This window comes from Schistocerca americana, chromosome 8, assembly GCF_021461395.2.
Source record: "Schistocerca americana isolate TAMUIC-IGC-003095 chromosome 8, iqSchAmer2.1, whole genome shotgun sequence".
Classification (NCBI taxonomy): Eukaryota; Metazoa; Arthropoda; class Insecta; order Orthoptera; family Acrididae; genus Schistocerca; species Schistocerca americana.
Window position 1 is genome coordinate 260,403,457 of NC_060126.1, and position 22,197 is coordinate 260,425,653.

Consider the following 22,197-nt stretch of genomic DNA (forward strand, 5'->3'; position numbering starts at 1 on the left):
CTACATATTCTGTGATGATTCCTTTTATTACTGTTGCTATATGACAATGTTTAACGCTGATGTAACATGTTGCTAAGAAATGTAACAAAACATTTTAAACTTTATGAACTATGATTTTAAGACCTTGAGCAGTTAGCAAAATAATGTTTAGATGAAATACTTCATTGCTATGTGTGCACAGGCTCTCAGTAATCTGAGTGAAAAGCTGACAGGAAAATCCATACAGCAGTTAAGGTGCTGGACTCAAAACAGGAGAAGTGTGGTTCATATGCTCACCTGGCTATCCTCGAGAACTGGTCCTCCGAGAAAGTTGCAGTTGGTTTCCTTCCTAGCCCAATTTAACTTAATGTTGACCAGACATCAAAACCTAACTTTCCTTCGAGGCTACTACAAAATTTCAAAAAGAAATAGTCTAGGCATTGGTGGATCATTCGGTGGGTTAAACTTCTGCTGGGCCAAAAACTGAACTAGATTTCCGTGACTAATCACCAGTATTCCTCCAATCAAGATATGTTTGTGTCTGACTGACTCAGAGCTTTAATTTATAAGGACATTTTTCATTTTCAACTGTCCTCTTTTCATGTGCTACCTCTTACTCAAGTGTGCTGTGCTGTGGAATCTGTTTTCATAAATTGTCTACAAGCAGTAAAGCCATTTGTGATTAGTAAAGCCATTGTTATATTCCATCCTGGATTTTCCGTTGTTTGATTAAAGCCATTTGTGTTTTACATATAGTGAGATCCAATGGTATCCAGTCTTGATGCTGCTGAAGCTGACAAGACATGTGTGCTGAGTAACTCCTTATTTGCTTTGACTTCAGGAGTACCCTTTCTGTCTGTATAAAACATGTACTTGGAACATAAAATAGTCCAGGATATCTCAGACTCCCTTTCTCTCCTCATAAATACCAATGAGGTGTTATTCTGATATGTAACAAAGCATGAAGGAATTCAGGTAAACAAAGTAGCAGGTGTGACAGCCACTTAATAATGCACAGAATATATCTTGATTCAATGTGCGGTCTCCCTACATGCTATTAAGGTATAGAGTCATGTATTGGTGAGAAGAATAGTGGCTCAAAGTAGATAATTACTTACAGCTGGTAAAGATAAATACTGGCAACAGGTGTCATCACTCATCTACAGATGGGACACACTCATCTACAGATGGGACACACTCATCTACAGACTCTCTAATTGCATATGGCTTCTTTATTTGGGCTAGAAGACCACCAAATGTACAGTAGTTATGGTCTACAACTTCCAGTACCATACATTTTAACTTTCTGGGTTTCATTTTTGGGTTAAAGGGCAGAGCCTAATTTATCTTAAGATCTGCCCTTTTTGGTATGCAGGCAGTGAGATGAATATGGCATTGTATTTAAGAATCTCGGGTCTATCCGATTTGTACCTTAAATTATTAGGTAGGAGTTTTTAATGTGTTGTCAAGAGTGGCTGATCCGTCCATTTTTTAAGCAGCCAGACATCGTATCAACAATTGTTGTTTTAGCTTTATCTTTGTTATCATATCCATCTTCCTGAAGGTTTTAGAATGATGGCAGTTAACAGATTTTTCAGTTTGAGTGATGATGCCATAGACATGTCACTGAATTAAGGTGCAGTCTATGCAAAGAATTAATAAGGGCCACACTTTTATGCACAAAATTCTTGCCAGTTCACAGTAGAAATGAAATGGCAGTAAAAGAATTGCTTGCTTGAAGTACCAAAAAAGGCCAGACCAATTTCAGTGACTGGAAAAGTTACGGCCAAGGTTTTATGAGATGCAAAGGGATACCTCTTGCTGATTATTTCACAAAGAGTAGAGCAACATCTGTTGTGGATTTTAGTAGGTAACAGGATAGCTTATCAAAATAATGCACCTTTCAACAAAGGTGCTTTGATATTTGGAAAACTGATGGATCTGAAAGATGAATTGATGTAACATATATTCTCTTCACTGGGCGTGTGTCTGTCAGAATTACACCTATTTGACAGCAGGAAGGATGTGTAGCTTTAAAAGAGATACTCTCTCTGTGTGTGTGTGTGTGTGTGTGTGTGTGTGTGAAGTATTTTGTGGATTTTCAGTATTGCACTTCAGGTATGGAATCAACTTAAAAAAAAAAAAAAAAACTGCAAATGATCAGCAGTAATTAAGTTTTGGGTCAAGGTTGATTCAATAAGTTTACTCTAAAGAATTTACCAACTGCGGTAATGAGATAATTTGCTCTACACTGTAAAATGCAATTATCTTAAATAAGACACCAACTCGATTTAATTACAAGGATAAGGATGTGTAAAATATACTGAGGACAACATTAATGAGGATTATGTTTCCAAAATCACTTAAATGTTTGATGCACCTACCTTCATCCAAAATAGATTAATGATCAAATGGTAGCAATAAAAAAGTCTGAAAGATCTGGTGCTGATAATATGCGGCTAGATTGCAGAGTGTGACAGTATATGTAGACTTAGAAACCCTGAACTTCGTATTAACAATAAAAGGAAAAAGATTGCTACTCATCATAAAGAGGACATGTTGAGTTACAGACGCACAAGGAATAGACTGTTACACATTCAGTCTGCAACTCAGTGTGTCACCGTTATTGTGAGTAGCACTCCATCTTTTTCCTGATATTTTTGATGTTCGAACACAGAGTTGCCTTTGTCTAACGTCATATTCAGTTTTTACACGGTGAAATATCATAAGAAGAAAATTTATTAGCACTGAAAGAAAATACTTCAGTATGATGATAAGAAAATTGGCTCCATTCTGTCATCATCCTTTAGGAGGATGTGGGGTTACATGATATTTGTTGAAACATAATTTTTTGTGAAAATAATTCTAAGCAAAATAATGTTTGTCAGACACTATATACACTTCAGTAAAGAGAATCACGACGACAGAAAACAGAGCTTATGCTATATCAGGTGGCAAAAGACTGGCAGGAAAACCTACTTTCATAAGTAGTTCTCTTCACCTGGAGAGGATGAAAAAGAGAGGATTAGAGGAAACGGACAAACTGAGTACTACAAGGACACACACATGGCACAGTGCCTGTGTTTATAGATCCTCAACAAATACTTATGTTTAGTTATCATGGGAACAATTGAATTGGCAGTCACACAAAACAATGGAGTGTCCCCTCATATTTCTTTGAATAGTGGCACATTTGTGGAAATAAATAACAGAGACTGCAACTGGTGAAAGAGCAAAAAGACTAGAAAAGGCAGAAAACAACAGAATAGTGCGTGTGTGGTTTTCGTATGTATTTGTCTCTGATATTAGTTTTGATATTCAAACATTTTTTTATTTTTACATCAAATGCCGCCTCCTTTACAAAAAGCATCCATTTGCCATTGCCTATTTTACAGACACTGCTGGAATGGAAATACATATGATTCAGAGGATTTGAACTAATAAATGTGCAAGCAGTGACTTTGGGAGTATATATGGGGAAGAATGTTTGTATATTACAGAAATAAAAGCTGCTTTTTATTATACTGTATTTTAAATAATGCACTATGAATCCTTTGTCATCATTCACATCTTAGAAAATTTATGTGAAACTTCAAAGCTCATAACTGGTCTAATATCTGTGAATGACACATTTATGTTACAGGGTTCATTACTCTATCACCAGACAAATCTTTGCACTTGATAAGTCAGAGTAACCATATATTACAAATTCATATGTTTAGTTTATTATTTTCCTGCATGTTTTCCTGAGTCAATTTTGTGCATATAATTACACAATATAGCTACAGTAATGTCTTGGATCTAGATTGCTTTGAGAACAGAACTTATGTTTGACAGTATCTGTCTAATAACACTATTAATAACTGTGCTGTGAACCACGCATTTTATATTTTGTCTTTATTGAATTCTACTTTAGCCTTTTGTAACTAAGCATGGTTTTTCTATCAAGAGTTGTGGCTTTGAAGATATACTTACTTCAGTAGACGCTAAAATGACAATAGCTAATGTAATAATGAAAAACAAATTGAAGTAGTTTGATATAACCTGCAGCATAATTAGCCTTTGCTGTTATGTCTTATGTTGCAATTTTATTTATGCATCATTTCTTGAAGAGCTAAAGAACACCAATCGCTTTACAGTTGGTACTTCTTATAATGTCTGTACTGGTAATGTGTAACAAGTACAACAGATGATCAGTATTTGGCATTCTAGTGTATTTAGATATTTGTCTTGTTATGTATTCACTCTTTTTTTATAAGTAAATCATATTTTGCTTTTTCCATAAGCAAGTTTAAGAAGGCCATTATCGGCTTACCTTTTTTAATGCAATGAAAAGTGTGTAAAAATCAGACACTAATGTTAGAGATAAGCACATAAGAATATATTTTGATAAATAAATATCAAACCTTGAAATTCAGCTTATGTTCTTCCACGAAGTAGCAATATAAAAGAAACCTTGACAGTAAGCGTAAGCACACTCCTTTCTTGGGACTATCTAAACTCGAACAGAAAACTAACAATCTCAGAACTGGTATTAATATTTCGTCCTTAATTCTCACAAAATGTATTGGGGCTAAGAGCTGTTCAGAAATATGAATCTGGAACAATCTTTCTGAAGTCAAGTTTGCAACTGAATGTAGACTTTCCCAGTGTATACATGATGAAAAGCTCTCTGGTTTCTAGTCGGTTGTCAGTAGTATAAAACTGTAATGTTTCGACGTTTGACGTACTCATCATCTTCTGGCGAAGTGTCAAGTTTTTGCAGATGCCGTCCTACTTATCTGTGTGGCGTTCCCCCTCCTCCTGGCTGCAGGAGGCTGCATACAGAGAGGCTAGTGGGCAGGGTGAGGGTTTAATTTGTTATGATGGGGATAGCAGACACACCATCTCTATTTGTGGATTACGTGCTGCACTCAGTTGGTATCTTTCATCTCTGTTTACAAGATTCTTGTGAATCCAAGTTTTGATGGTCTCTTTTATGACACTGTCCCAATGGCTGGCAGCTCAGCAGAGCACCTTGGTGTTCTAAAAGTCAAATGTGTGTTCTTCCTTGATGCTCTGGGCTGCTATCGCCGATTTCTCTCTGTCCCAGCCGCCATGCCTGATACATCCTTACAGCATTTAGAAATACATAGCCACATTTGTCCAATGTGCTGCTGACTGCATCCGTAACCAATGCTGTAAATTCCTAGTACATTGAGTTTAAATGTGTCTTTCACAGAGCCAAGCCACTCTTATCTTCGGCAGTGGTCAAAAGGTGGTTTTTATGTTCAATTTTTCCAGAAGCCTCCCAATTTTGGCTGACAGCAGTCCCAAGTATGGAAGAAAAGTGAGTGTCTTGTCTTCTGCTTCCTCTTCCCGATTTTTCCCAACCCATCTCATCTTGAAAGCCCTCCTAATCTGCACTTCGCTGTACCCATTTCTTTGGTGAAATATCTCCTTCAGATGCTGCAGTTCATCTGACAGGCTTTCTTAATCACAGATGACATGCGCCACTGTATACCAAGGTTGACAGTACTGTTTGCTGCTGTGCTGGATGGCCGCAGCTTGTTGCACACAGGTACAGGTCTGTGAGAGTCTTCTTCAGACATACTTAATGGCCTAGTGTGCCATCTGCCTTCTTCCTTATTAGTATATCCAAAAACGGGAGACAGCCATTCTCCTCTATTTCTGTAGTGAAGGTGATGTTTTCATGGATGCTGTTAAGGTGGTCCAGAAACTCATCCAGTGCCTGCCTGACATGCTCCCAAATCGCAGAAGTATCAACAACATAGCAGTACAAGTGCTGGAGTTTTTGGTGAACAGTTTGGAGGGCCAACTTCTCAAAGTGTTTATGTATAGATTTGTGATCTGTGGAGCAAGAGAGAATCCTATGGCCACTCCATCTGTCTGTTCATAAAACTCTCCAATTCACTTCAAGTAGGTGGTCATTAGTGTATGTTCAAAGAGGCTCGAAATGTTGATTCAGCAGAGCCAAGGAGTCTTGCAGAGGTATTGCAGAGGTACTTTCTTGAAGACCGAAGTGACATTGAAGTTCACTAGGAGGTCATCTCTTTGTTATTGCATGCCTTAAGCATTCTCACAAAATCTGCTGAGTTCTTCACATGACGACAGCAGTGCCCCACAAGGGGTTCTAGGAGTCTCGCCAGATATTTGGCCTGTCTATAGTTCTGCAAATTGATGGTGTTGAGCATTGGCTGTAGAGGCACCACTTCATTCTGGTGTCAAGGGCAATCCATATAGACACTGGGATAGAGCCATTTCCTCACTGCCTCTGGTAGATCTGAGTTCTTCTGCAGCACAACAGGAATTTACAGTATCACAATAGTACATTAACAAACTCAGCGACGTATTTCTAAACGCTGTGAGAAGCATATCAGGCATGTGAGGCTTGGACGGACAGAGAAATCAATGACAGCAGAACATAGCATCAATGAAGATCAGACATTTGACTTCAAGAACACCTAGGTGCTCTGCTGAGCCACCGGCTATTGGGATAGCACCATAAGAGTCCATCGAAATTTGCGTTCATGAGAATCTAGTAAGCGGATATGGCGGATACCCACTGAGTGCAGCATGGAATCCACTGATAGCGATATTTCGAGAGCATGTCCACCCTTGCGAGACAGGACCAGAATGCTCAGACAGATGTGAATGGTGCTTCCTCCTCCCCCTGCAATGCGACTCAACCCCCCCCCCCCCCCTCATGCCCACTGGTCTATGTGAAACTAGCCTCCTGAAGCCATGTGAAGAGGGGGCAAGCTGCAGATATAAGTAGGACAGCATCTGCAGAATCTTGCCACTTTGCCAGAAGATTATGATTATATCACTCATTGAAACGTCAGTTGGGTCTTTGCTCATTCTGTGGCTACCACAAGCAATTACTAACATAAATGTAGAGTTGGAATTTTGGGAACTCCTTGTCAATATTTCTGGAGAGAGAAGCTCAGTAACTGTTGGGGCAGTTGAGTTAATGCTTCACTGATGCACAGGTTATCAAGTGTGTGTAAGACCACCAAAAACTGTATCAAGATTTTAATTTGTCACCTTAAAATTTAGTATGGAAGATAGGTAATTACTAACAGTACCTTTGTCTTCCTCTGGTTTTAATCCTCATTGTGCTTACTGTGTGTGTTTGAATGTTTTCGGTTAAAGGAAGTTCATCTTCGAAAGCCTATGCCTTATCACTGCAACCATTCTTCCCTATATTGTGCTGTTTTCTTCATTTCTTGATAAGTTTAGCGTTTTGTTACTTTCAGTAGACTATTCACCCATTTTTTTTACTTCTTGGTTTTCTTTCCTAGCATTTCTTATTGCACTATGACTGTTAAAAAAATTACTGGAGCTAATAGATACAAAAAATGGAAAACAATTTATATTTTGGATATTTCTTAGTTCACTGTTCTCTTTTGGAACGTCTTCATTGCTTCTTCTTTCTGTCTAGGTGTGCCATGTTAAATTAACACAAAGGCACAGATCCACTGGTTCCAAGCACTTTGTGTCAGTCTCGAACAGTATTCAGCATGCACAGCTGTATAAGAGCTCTCTTTACATAAATGCCTTGACAAATTGCCCCCCCCCCCCTCCCCCCGTTCTATACTAAACATTATGGGAACGGCTTTGCCGTAGTGGTAACACCAGTTCCCATCAGATCACTGAAGTTAAGGGCTGTCGGACTGGGCTAGTACTAGGATGGAGGCAAATTGTGGAGCTACTTGATTGAGAAGTAGTTGCTCCTGTATCATAAACTGAAATACAGTCAGGAGAGCGGTGTGCTGACCACGTGGTTCTCCATATCAGCACCCAGTGAAGCCTGTGGGCTGAGGATAAAACTGCGGTCAGTTGGTACTGTTGGGTCCTCATGGCTTGTTAGGGTGGAGTTTAGTTTCTCTCTTTTCTTTTTTTACACTAAGCAGCTTGTCTAAGAATGTTAATCATATCTTTTTCAATTGCTAAGATCAACATTCAACATTTTGTTAAAACTTCATTTATTGACACATTTTGGGCATAGCCCTTTCTCATTATATTCTGATGATGAGCTAGGCCTTAAACATACCAGTAAATAAAGTTTTGACAAGTGGAATGTTATTGTTAGCAGACAAAAATCACTGAAAAAGACTTGTCCACTGTCCATATAATGCTTGCAGACATCCTGCACAACTTTGTTGCACCTTAAGCTTCTTCGCTGGGAGTTGTTTTCGTTCACTGAAAGCACACTGAAAGCACATTTAGGAGTTCAAATTCTTTTCCTGATTTTAAAGCTGCTTCTGTAGTGTGCTGTAATTGAAATGTCTAACAAGGGAACCTCCCCATCGCACCCCCCTCAGATTTAGTTATAAGTTGGCACAGTGGATAGGCCTTGATAAACTGAACACAGATCAATTGAGAAAACAGGAAGAAGTTGTGTGGAACTGTGAAAAAATAAGCAAAATATACAAACTGAGTAGCCCATGGGCGACATAGGCAATATCATGGAGACAGTTAGCTCACGAGCGCCGTGGTCTCGTGGTAGCATGAGCAACTGCGGAACGATAGGTCCTTGGTTCAAGTCTCCCCTCCAGCGAAAAGTTTTTATTTATTTTGGCAAAGTTATGATCTGTCCATTCGTTCATTGACGTCTCTGTTCACTGTAATAAGTTTAGTGTCTGTGTTTTGCGACGCATTGCAAAACCGTGCGATTGGTAGACGAAAGGACGTGCCTCTCCAATGGGAACCGAAAACATTTGATCGCAAGGTCATAGGTCAACCGATTCCTCCACAGGAAAACTCATCTGATACATTCTATACGACACTGGTGACGGCACGTGCGTCACATGACAGGAATATGTTGTCGACCCACCTAACTTGTACACTTGGCGAATGGGTAAAAAGATTCTTCTACCTTGCCCGATTTAGGTTTTCTTGTGAATGTGATAATCACTCCCAAAAAAGTGATGAAAACATAAGAGTTTGTCACATAAACTGAAAATAAAAAATTAAACTTTTCACTCGATGGAAGATTTGAACCAAGGACCTTTCGTTCCGCAGCTGCTCACGTTACCACGAGACCACGGCGCTCCTGCATTTCAGATGTCCTTGATGTTGCATATCTTACCCATGAACTACTTAGTTTGTATTTTTGGTTATTTTTTCACAGTTCCACATAACTTCTTCCTGTTTTCTCAATTGATCTGTGTTCAGTTTTTCAAGGCCTATCCACTGTGCCAACTTATAACTAAATCTGAGGGGGGTGCGATGGGGAGGTTCCCTTGTAAGTAACAAAATTTGTCCACTTTATATCTTATTTCTTTCACTTTGGCTGTCAGATTTTCTCCTTACTTTTAATTTGCCATCATGATTATGGTTTTTTTCCTGTTACTTTTTTTCAAACTTCTCATAATTGCTGACAATCTATAAGTCAACAGGGCACCATATCTATATTCCCTACATACAGCACAGAGGGAGCACAGAAAATAATATTTATGTTGATGAAGAATATTAGTAGTTGCAAATTTTGAAGGTCACAATATCAGTTCTAATGTTAATCAAAAATATGTTTCATCATTAACAGCAGAATAGATCTACATCTCTTACAACTTACTTACCTTCATTAGTGGATACAGACATTGATATCTCGTACAGGTAAATCAGATAGACTCGAAATAGTGTGGTCAAGAACTAGTATGTTTACAAAAAGTAAATAAGTTTTCCTTATTGTACCTGAGGTTTTGTATAACAAATGCAGTATGACAAGAAAGGGAAATGGATTTGTTAAACTCAAAGACTGAGTAGTTAATCACAAAAGCTGAGTATTAAATGAGAGTTACACTGTTTCCTGCAGCTGTAGGAAATAGTTTCTTAGTTCATTGTTAACATAGATTTTAAGGAAGCAGTAGCTATTTCAGATCCTAAAGAAACCATTGACACTGTTGTATTGTTGTCACCACCCATGACTTCATAAGAGCATAATTGGTGGCCTACTTTTCACAGAGAGGTATGTATCTTGTACCGAATATTCTATTCCTCTTTTCCAGATTATGGTAATAGTTTTATTTACAAACTTATGTATTTATTGCACTTTTTTGATGTCTGTTATTCAATTAAATTATTGTTCTGATTATGATATTTTGAAAACTGACATTCCAGGTCTTTACATCATTTAAACATTAATATTTCTTGTTTCATTAAGCTGTAAAAAAATATTATCTGAGGATATGTATCAAATAAATTTTTTTTTCTTTGTCCCTACAGATCTGGGTTCAGCACTAGCACTGCAGAATGTGATGTGTGTCCTGAAGCCACAGCAACAGGCTCAAATGCAGCAATCTATGCCACAGTTTGCAGCCATATTGCCAGCACCCAGTGGGAACAGCAGTCTCAGCAACAGTGCTGACAGTAAGGATATTAGTCACATTTCAGCTGCATTACAGCATTCTACTCCCACAGTGCGAGTTCGCCGTTCAGAAGAAGAACTGCAAAAGGCAGCGGAGTGTGTGCAGAAAGGGATGACCTTCCAGAATGTTTCAGACATATTTAATATTCCAATCTCGACAATACGTTTCTACATGGCACGGCGAGGCATACTTCCACAGAGACGGCGGGGCCGTGTTTCAAATTCTGGAGCTACGCCAGTTGCCTCGGCACATGCACAGCCACCTTCGTACATGCTATTGCACTACAAACTGCCTGATATGGGCCAAGGTCAACAGCAGTTGCCGGCTCCTGGCCAGGTCCATATTCAGCAGCAACAGCAACAACAACAGCAGCAGCAGCAACAGACATCTGGAACTGTCACTGTGCCAACAACTGCCTCTGTTGGATGGAAGACTTCAGATAATTGAACCAGAGCACTATATTGGTATGGGCTGGTGAGTCTCACCTGACTTGTAGACAGCCTGACAGCAGACATGCTATGATATTTAGTTCCCTGTTCATTTTCAGACTTCATGCCATTTGTGACTCGGACATTGTGTTTTACCACTTAAAAACTGAGATGTAAGTTCTATTACAAGCAGCTGTTCACATAATTTCTACTTTTTAGAACCATATAAGTTAAAAGAATGTAATATTTCTCGAGTTTTGTTTTTGAGTATGAGAAGATGTGTTTAAAATTGAAGAACTGGAGCATCATTTTGAGTAGGTTATACATTTCGTGCTGTACCGTAAATAGTATCACAAGAGACAAAAACATTGTAGGTTAGTGAAAGAAATATTTTAATGCAGTTTGGAAGAATTTTTGCTGGTATATTCCTGCATTTTAATGAACTTAACTGGAAGGGAGGGTAGATAGGACAGATTTTTTTTAATTTTTTCCTCTCTATGCTGTATAATGCTGTAAATTGTGTTGCGCATAGAAAATATATTTATTAGGTTTCTTTTTTTTTTCTTGCAGAGTTTTTTCTCTGAATATGTCACCTTAACTGTGCATGCATTTTTGCTACTGTATTTGTGTGATGTGAATCTCGTTTGTAACTTTACTCTTTTTTTTTATTGCTGATCTGAAATATAATTAATGGAGACATTAAGCATTAGTCTGTAGATTAATGTTGTTAATGCTGTTTCGTATTTTCTCAGTTATCTTGTAACAGTTAAACATTTTAGTTGTTACAAATTTGTTTCATGTGTCAGTGGCAAATGGGCACAAAGTACATTTGTGAATGTCCAGATGAGGATATAATATTGAATGAAAGATAGCCATGACCAGTCATGAAGTCAAAGTAATTTGGTGGCTGTTGGTAGACAAATATCACAACTGTGAGTATCCATAGTGGTTTATGGCTAAACAGTTACATACTAGCCATGAATATTTACTGATTTCTGTTTTAAAGAATTGATGGACTGTCTTCTGAATTTTTGTGTTTTTAAAACAGCATTTTCTGTGCAACTGAGAGGTCTACTCATTCTCTATAGCGTATTCTTCATTGTACATTTAATGTATTTGGTTATTAAATGACTTAGCACAAATATGTTAATCGTGGCTTCTTGCCAATGGAGGCTTTTTGCTCACCATTAATGATGACAGTGCAGTACTTAACTGATAATTTTTCTAAGTATTGAATGGTCATGGCTTTCTGCTGTACCATATTTATTGTGTGAGGCACATTTGTATGGAAGGTAATAAATGTTTTCATATATGAACTATTTTTATTAGAGTTCTGCACATTGTTGGAGTAGCCTGAAGAGTACTGTGTAAACATGTCGGAACAGCATACACCAAATGATATTACATGTACATACTGTTGTCCTGTACCAGAGCACCATTCTTTGGTATATTGATGTCAGCTTGCAATTTTCAGTGGTTGCAATATAACACTACTCGCATGCTTCTGTTCCTGGAATAAGTGTCTACTTATAATAGGGAAGTTATAAGTAGTTGTTGGCCTTTGACAGGAAATTGTATTGGATGTTAAGTAACTGTAGAGGCAATAAGTGTTTATTTTGGTTTGTTTTGAAATATTTAAAGGGGTACACATAGCTGCAGCATTGTTGGCATTACCTGTAACATTCTGTTGGGTGGTCAACCAGTATAATATTTATAAAAGTTTAAAATTATTTGTATGATAGTCCAGTAGGCAACCTTGAAAATGCAGTAATTATTTCAAGACACTTTGTGTTACACCTAGTTTTAAAAAAGTTTTGGACAATTGGTACTTTTAATGTCTCTTGTACCTTTGGAGTTAAAGCAACATATTGAAGTTGAAATTGAAAAATGTTTTGCAACATAATATGAGTGAAGTGTGGGTTGACTCTTCAAAGGAAGAAGAAGAAGATGATGATGATGATGAACTGAAAAATTTCAATTTGCAGTATTAATCGTGTTCTGAAAGTAGAGGCTTTTGTTTGTTACATTGCTTTTTTTGTTGTTATGCTTTATCTTATCACTGTTGAATACCCACAGAGAAAACTGCAGGCCACTGGATTTTTGAAGATGGCAATTAATTTAAGGATGGAAATGGCTAACAACTCAGAGAAGTAGTATGCCGTTGACAGTTGTTTCAGTTTGTGATGGTGAATGCTTTTCAGAGAGATCAATGAACTCAGTATTCAATTGTAACATATTCAAAATGAATTGTTGTGTAGTCAGCAACCAATATTTGTTGCAGAATGTGTCTTGTGTGGCATTTGTAAGTGAAACTGTATATGTGAAACTAGTATTAACTCTTAAGTAGAAACATAGATAATATTTTCAGTATTTGTTTTATTGCTTGCTGGATAGTTTTTACTAGCCTGTTAAAATGTCATAAGCAACTGAACGGTGTGTTGTCTTTGGTCTGTTGACAGAGAAAGGTTGATTTTATACAAACAGCTTGAAGTGTTCTGTTCGAGTGGTATTGTGTAATTATATATAGACTTATGATTCACTGTTATAACAAGTGGATTGTCAAATACCTCATACTGAAAAAAAGTGTTTATCTTTTTTATAGAATGAAACTAGTTATTCAGTATTTATCAAAGTCATTAGTATCTGATAAAATTTACTGAACGTCAAACATGAAATCTTTAAAAAAAAAAAAGCCTAAAGATAGGGAAAAAGCCCTAGAAAGCAAAGTGATAGCTGGGGTAGGGTTGGCTAAATGTGCAGAAGTAATTAATTAATATTGAACTTCTGAAATGGAATCTTCCACATTTGAGTCATAATAACTTCTTCTCGTAATAACGGAAAGGAGGAAAATATAGCAGAGGTATTTCAGAAAATGATTAATTGAATGCATTTAAAATAAAAGTTTTGAAGGATTCTGCTGATAGCAATTAAAATTTGAAATAAAGCTGAGACCTAAACCAGTCTATAATAACATGTATAGGGATGTGGTAATTGGATTCTGCTCACATTCTAGAACTCAATGTGACAAGTTCATCTTTTACTGTGCATGATAAACTACTCGAACTTATCTCAAATTTTAATGCTCTGTGCTCCCCTCTCCCAACTGTACAACCTGTTCTCACATTTAAAAAAAGTGCAGATACTGTCTTGTGTTTGTTTTCTTTCTTTATCTTATTCTGATTGTGAAGAAAAAACATTTTTTATGAAAAAAACCTGAAATTAAACAATTCTTTTTTTTCTGTATTTGACAGCACATGTGGGGGAGGGGAGGTTAATTATTGTCAAACTTGCCTCAGGTATCAGACATTGAATAGGGCTGTTTTTGCTTTATATTTCTGAGGATTGCTGCTTCAGTGATTCTTTACTGTGATGTACTGTACTGTAACATAATGTGTTACAGGCTATCTGACATACTAGTACAAAGTTTGAACTATTGTTATGACCAGGTATCAGTGATTGCTTGTAAAAACAGGTTAGGGGCATAAGTGAAAAAGATGTTAATATTGATGGTTTATTTTGTCTGCTACTGTGCAGTTTGTATCAGAGATTTACTAGCATATGTTAGTGCCTCAGAGATGTATGCCATTCAGTATGTTTGTGCTTGTTGACTATTTATTGTGTATGGGATTAATATAAAGTGATTGTTTTATATCTGTTTGAGGTTGACTATAGGTTTTCATTGTGCAAGGCTAATTTACAGTTATCAGACTTCCAGACCTACATATAAGCTTGGTATGATGATATTAGTTTGGAGAACACTTAGTGGGTTATAAAATTGTTTTGTTACCTCTTACCTTAGTGATTAACTTCTGGTTAACTCAACTGTTCCTATCATAATCGGTCTTTGACAAGTTCATGAAGATAATTGGCCATTGACAAGTTCATGAAGTACCACATTTCTGATATTTGCTGCCCAGATAATATTGAATATGTATAGCCAATACATGCCAATTACATCATTAATTTCAGTTTGTCTCTCTGACATTAATAATTCTTTTTTTCTTATTTCAAGGATAAGGACTAGAGAGAATATCAATATTTTGAATCTGATTTTCTGAATAATTCTGCTGCTGCATATAAACCATTCATTTGCTGATAATTCAGTTACAATATTCAGTTATTATCAAAGATTCAATAGCAATATGAATGTATTAGGGGTGAGGAAGGAAGCTTATGAGGACTATCATGATCTAACAATCTTCTTGCCCTTTTGGAAATGCACACAATGTTACTTCTTTTTTCTGAAAGATTTACAAATAAATTACACACGAGGAACTTCTCTAAACTGTCATCACTCATCAGTAGCCTGACTGGAAAAGACAGAAGTCAGCAGAGTATGTCGGCCAACTTTGTAATATAAATGAAACTCTCTAAAATTGTATCTGTCCTCTTGTAATTAAACAGGAACAATTTTCCCACTTTTCAACGTACTTAGTACTCCACTAAAATTAGAGTTTGAAATAAAATGAAACTGTTAAACCTCAAAGTGTATTGTTAGTAAACGGTTGTCACAAACCAGCTTGAAATTACATGTGGTGTATTGGGTCACACTTTGCTCTCTTTTTCCACTGGTAGTTATCTTGATTATGTTGTTCAGTGTCAGCAGAGTGTTGTTCAGTGTCAGCAGAGCTTCTTCTCAACATGGTGACACATACAGCTGTGACACAGAAAAATTACCAGCATCTGTCTCAGTTTTTGGTATTTCATGTGAAGCATGTAGAGTCATTCCAGCTCATACAGTGAAAACATAATATATGAATATATTTGAATATCTTTTAGCTGTCAAGTAACATTATAACCTCTATAAAATCAAGTATACTGTAGTAGGGTAAATAAAACTACATAATGGTACTGGTATATAAGCAGACCATAAATCCATTTTCCTCATATACTTTTTTTATAAAATTAGCATCAAAGCACTGCATTGCAAAAATTAAGAACAGTAAATTTGAAAACAAAAATAACAGTATGATTTGTGCTGCTACCACTGCAGCAAGAACGTTGCTTTAAGGAAAGTTTATTCCCTTTGTTTGAAGGTGTTTCAATGTCAGAATGAAACATTTCTGGCTCTATTGCATACTTAGTGAATGTCCCATCTTTTGTGGGATCTGTACATGTCTCACATGAATAGTTAGCAAAAAATGTATATCTGGCAGCATGAAGTGAGTCAGCAGTTAACAAGGTGCAGTTGAAAAGCAGACTAATAAACTAAACATCTGCCCTTATCCTGTGGTTTTAAGTGAATTATATCAGATTATTACTAGCAAATCATTGGTACATGTTTATGTAACAAAGTGTCTGTTACTGCAGTTAAACAGCAGCTTATTTCTAGTCCTTTGCAGTAAAGTTTTTCCATACTCAGGAGTAATTCAAAAGACAATCAGATTTCACATCTTTAATGACACTTACTTCACTACAGCATTGGTAATAATATAGTGTATTTTGTTCAGTTTGCTGTTTGTTGGGAAAAATCTCTATTTTATCAAACAATATGTTGTTGTATTTCAAAACGTGTCAATATTTTTCTTGAGTTATTGTCAGATGCAAGAATGTGTGTGTATGAGGTATGCATAGGTAGTCTTAATTCGTATAAAGCTGTAGAAAACATATATGCCAAAATATTTAGTAATACATTTTCATGAATTCAAATGTAATTTTGAATGATGGAGAAAAAGATAAGAAACTGGATGAAGTATTTTTGTATTGGTTGCATGTGACACATTTCATCATACTGCAACACAGTTGAAATATTGGAAGATGTTTATGCAAATTTTAGCCATATTGTTCAGCCAGCTATGCTTTTCAATGGCTCATTATTTTATACAATGTAGCATATGGTGCCTGTTGTATTGTGACACTACTGGAGATTTATGCTGGGGTAACAGATTTTTTTGTGAACAGGATTCACATTTCATGATTCAGGGCCCCTGGTGCCTTATCAATCTTTGTTTACAGGTACTCTTGCAGCACAATACCATTTGCAAAGACTGTTAAATGGTACTTTTATAAAGCATATTGGTAATATGTAAAACATTGCAATATAAATATCTTCATCATTCTTTACTGTGATAAAAAGTTACTTTTACCACATACTCAGTTTGTTCAGGCCGCGGGTGAATGACAAGTGTTACATTAGACACACAGGAAACAAAATTTCGAAAGACTATTTTATATTATGCTGTAGAATTAATTAATACTTATAGCATCAGAACAGCACTGGTTTTTGTACATAACTGCCATGTATTTCGCATTTGCTACGAAATGTCTTGTATGTTAATAATAGGCTAAATTGTAAATGCTTATCAGAAAATGATTATAATCAATTTACATGACAAATTATAATGTTATATTATTCAGTTCACTATTTATTTTGAATATCTGTTGTTTTACTGACTTTCTATCTTTCACTTGATTTGTGTATTGGAATAACTTCATTTTGGAGTAAAGAAAAGCTGTAAAGTAGCCAAAACACTAAATTTTCTATGTGGAATTGTGTGCGAACATAACAGTGTTGTAGACCCATACTTTTTATGGTGATATATGAATAATTATTGTAATAAAGAGCCATTGAAAAACAAATTTATCAATATTCATAGAAAAATACATATGTTCATACACATATGATACCACTTTTCCAGTAAGCAATGGGAAAAAAATATATAAAACTACACTGCCTCCTACTTTTTGTCAAATGCTGATCATATTGCCATAGAATAAAAACTTTTAAGTGATTTTTCTTTTTACATTGAAGGTTTGATTTGTACCTTCTGATAAACATATTTAAGTTACTTCAGAACTTTTTTTTCTAAAAGTTGCTGCCTAACTACTTTCAGCAATGTTTGGAGCCTTCATGAGCTTACAAAGAAACAGAATGCACATGAAGGAAAATGATTTTCATATGTTCATTGCCACTGCATCATTAACAACTTCATTTATTACTTGGACATGGACTTTTTCTAAGTTTAACTGTCAACGGGAAGAATTCGTATAATATACAATTACCTGGGTATTATTAACTTGTTACTTTCTACTTAGTATGAAACACAAATCTTCATGTTTGGTAAGCCACTTGTGGTGTAACAAATGGAACATTTTCAAATGTAGTCAATGCTGTGACAGTGTCCAAGCTAAGTTTGTGGCACAACAATTATCAGAGGCTGTGATATGTATTCTAACTGGTATTCAATCATAAAAAATCTTTACTTTTTTTTAGCAGTAAAATGTTTGTACCCATCATTTATCAATTATGGTAAACTTTGTAAGCCAGTTTCATCAGTTGACAAGGAAGTTAAATGTGGGACTCAAGACAACTTAATAACAGAAGGTGGAGTGAAAATACAGTATCACAGGCCGAAATCCAAACATTTTTATGTATGAAAACAAGATGCTTCAAAATGGAATGGTCAAATTATAAATAATGGGAATAAATGTTATCAATCACTGTGTAGAGTAGGTGTTGAGTGGATGGCAGATACATAAAGAAGATTAACATTTTGACTTTTCATTACTGCAACGGGGGTCAGGGAAGGGGGGACAGTGATGGCTGAGAGAGAGAGAGAGACAGCGACAGAACAGCTAGTATGTGTGGTTGTGTGTGCATGCATTGGCGTGCATGTGGACTGGTGTGTTAACTTGAAAACAATCCTAACCACTTATGTGCTATATAGTCATGTGACACACACGGAAATATATAAATTTGCTTCCTGCTTCCCTGTCTCTGCCGCAAGTGGATTTCTCCTTAAAGCAAATGATCCATTTTGCAGTATCTGAATTTTCACCAACCTAACTTCAGTCACATCAAACAAAATTTGTCAGATGATGTTCATGTAAATGAAACCTGGTCAGTGCGTCTACCTTTGCCCCTACACGTAAGGTGGCACTACGTAACTGCGGGTATGGTGGCGCCATCTATTGGTAGAGAGACTGATGCATGCACAGCATTTGATGTTGCATTGTGCCAGTGTGGTTTCACGTCGAAGAGAAGGTGGTCACACAAGTTATCGTCCACTACCGAACGTGCAGGTGAGTAAGCAGGAACAGTGAGGAGTTATTCGACTTTTGGTGGCAGAGGGAGGTGGAGGCCGTGAAATGTACCGACGGATGAAGGCTGGGTACAGTGAGTATAGTCCGAGTCATTCAAGTGTTGTGGAATGGTGCAAATGATTCCTTCAGGGGCGCATGTCACTGGAAGAAGATACTCGTCCTGGACAGGCTCATCGTGTCATCACATCAGAAATGGTTACGAAAGTGAATGCTTTAGTCTTGGACAACTGCAGAATCACTGTGGGCGAGATTCATCAGTTACTGGCATTATCCTCCTGAATGACAATTCCCGCCCACACACGGCCAATGCAGTGAAGACAACATTGCAGCAGCTTTGGTGGGAAACACTGGAACATCCACCATACAGTCCTGACCTTTCACTGTGTGACTTTCAATGTTTGGACCTCTAAAACAAGCCATTCGCAGACATCGATTCGCAACAGTCGATGATGTGTTTGACTGGGTCCAGGCCTGGATCCGACAACAGCCTACTCACCACAGACAACACAGTGACCGATGGCTTGCACTTAAGGACCTAGAGCAGTGGCCTTTGCGTACAGTTGGCAGTACTGACAGACATGCAACACTGGGTGAAATAACTGCAGAAATCATTGTGGGCTGTACAATGAACATATCTGCTACGTCAGTGTGGCAAAATTTGTCATTAATAGGCTACAGCAGCAGACAACCAATGCAGAGTGCCTCTGCTAACAACGTGACATTATCTGCAGTGCCTCTCCTGGGCTTGTGATCATATCGGTTGGACCCTATGTGACTGGAAAACCGTGGCCTGGTCAGATGAGTCCCAATTTCGGATTATAAGAGCTGATGGTAGGGTGCGAGTGTGGTCCAGGCACCACAAAGCCCTGGACCCAAGTTGTCATCAAGGCACTGCAAGCTGCCAGTGGCTCCATAATGGCGTGGAATGTATTTACACAGAGTAGACTGCATCCTCTGGTCAAACTGAACTGATCATTGATTAGAAATGTTCATGTACACATACTTGAAGACCATTTGCAGTCATTCACAGATGGAATTTTTATGGATGACAATGCACCATGTCACTGGACCACAATTGTTCGCAGCTGGTTTGAAGAACATTCTGGACAATTTGAGCAAATGATTTGGCCACGCAGATCCAACACGTATCCCATCGAACATTCATAGGACAGAATTGAGAGCTCAATTTGTGCATAAAATTCTGCACCAACAACACTTTCGCAATTATGGACAGCTATACAGGCAGCATGGCTCAGTATTTCCACAGGGTACTCCCAATGACTTGTTGAGTCCATGCCACATCCCGAGTTGCTGCACTAAGTTGGGCAAAGGGATGTCCAATACGATACTAGGAGGTCACCTCATTGTATGATCACCTTATAACAGAATTCTTGAGATCCAAACTGCAGATATGCACTTGAAGACAAACATTTTACCACATCTCCTTATCGCTGCCTGTACACTTTCAGGAATTCCAGGTGTGTTCTAAATGCTCTGACAACCATACACAATGTATACCTGGAGTTCATGGGCAGTATCAACAGCACTGGAATAAACCAAAGCTTTTATCTATCCCCACGAAAAATATCCACTATGTTCAAGTTGGGGGATATTGGAAAGCCATGGTACTGATGAGGCATGACCAATACATTTTTCGAAATGTTATACACCGGTATTTAGGTATCTGGTAATATGGTAGTCAAATAAGGATAGTTTATCACTTTGTAATTTTATGCATCAATTGTAGTGTTTCGAAATAAATGTACACTGAGACATTAACAGTGTTGTAATACTGGCATAATTGTACTTGTGCGTACATCATATTATGGAAAGGATTGGTTTCCAGACTGATGTTTATTAGGATTATCTGTTTGTTTCATTGTCTTGTACTCACCCCCATTGTTTGCATCCACAATAGTCAAACATCATACGCAATGTCGAGCCCTTGTGGTCTAGTGCTAACACAAATAAGTGGAAACAGAGAGGTTACGGAATCAAATCCTGGGTGGACCATGGAAATTTTTCAGTCTGCCTTCACCTCTCAGCAACGTGGAGATACAAAGGAACAGCACATAGTTTCGCTCTGACGTTAAACCTTAGGTGCCCTTTCCCTAGAAGGTTACTTGATAGGTTAAGAGTACACAAGTCACTGAAGTGGTGCCCCATTGAAAGAACTTCAAACAGGCAGCTCAACATCCCTCTTTAGGGACTCCCAGCCAATTGTGCCGTACAATTTTACTTTACCCTGCATAGTGTCGGACTCAGATGGGGATTTCAAGTTTTTGTACTGACGAGGCTAGTGACACAGTAAAGAAGCCAAATATTGCAGGGATTTTGTATGGTCATGGATAAACTACATTCATGGAGAAGATTAGAGTCAAACTGTGTTCTTCTTTTATTTGTTTTGTTTTGTTTTAATTATTACAGTTCATAAACATGGTGATGATAAATAGCTTATGTGAAAGTCTGAAGCAGTCTTTCCAACAAATTTCTGGAACACAACCAGAATCAACTGAATGAGCAGTGACACTGTTTTGGCTGCCTAATCTGCATTTACGGCAAACTTTCCTGAGTGCCTTTTTGCCTGTGACAATGGATTTCATATCTACGACAAGAATTCTCTTTTTATCAATGATTAACAGTTGCAGGATGATGCAAGGATAACTTTGAAATGTTGTGATGAAAGTAGTAGTACCTGTTGAAACAAAAACACACACATGAAACTTATTTAAATGTTGTCTGTTGAGTTGTAACTCACAGTGACTGGTTTATCTTCACATTAATTTTGAGACATTATACTGTACAGCATTCACTATTTGCAATTTTGGAACATTTTGAAGAGTGAAGCAAGTTGATAACATATCAGAGAATGACATCATCAGGTGAAATCAAAAAAGTAAATGAAAATATAGCTTTCCCATTCGTTGAAGCCATTAAATCATTACCCAAGTCAATTTTCAAAGCAGTTCCAGATGACGGAAAAATCATAAATGCTTGAGAATTTTTTCATTTTGCTTTTTTGTCAAAAGCTGGCAAACTTGATGCTACGAAATCGTTAATTGAAGATTCATTTTCATTAGTGGAATTGGGAGCAATCTTCAATAAATTGTATGTAGATAGTGGTCGTCGTCGTTGTGGTCTTCAGTCCAAAGACTAATTTGATGCAGCTCTCCATGTTACTCTATCCTACCCAAATAACTACTGCAACCTACATCTTTCTAAATCTGCTTCCTGTATTCATCCTTTGGTTTCCCCTCTGATTTTTACTCCCACACTACCCTCAAATACTAAATTGGTAATCTCTGGATGTCTCAGAATGTGTCCTATCAACCAATCCCTTCTTTTGGTCAAGTTGTGCCACAAATTCCTTGTCT

The 22,197-nt window shown here is 37.3% G+C and overlaps 1 protein-coding gene across 1 annotated transcript in view; it reads left to right on the forward strand.

Annotated features, from left to right (window-relative positions):
* The window catches only part of LOC124544714 (protein bric-a-brac 1-like), a 183,770-nt gene extending 172,449 nt beyond the window's left edge, over positions 1 to 11,321 (forward strand). The window contains exon 6 of the mRNA XM_047123359.1: positions 10,210 to 11,321. Coding sequence (XP_046979315.1) covers positions 10,210 to 10,799 — 590 coding nt within the window. The 3' untranslated portion in view covers positions 10,800 to 11,321. The remainder of the gene's footprint in view (positions 1 to 10,209) is intronic.
* Positions 11,322 to 22,197: the final 10,876 nt, after the last annotated feature.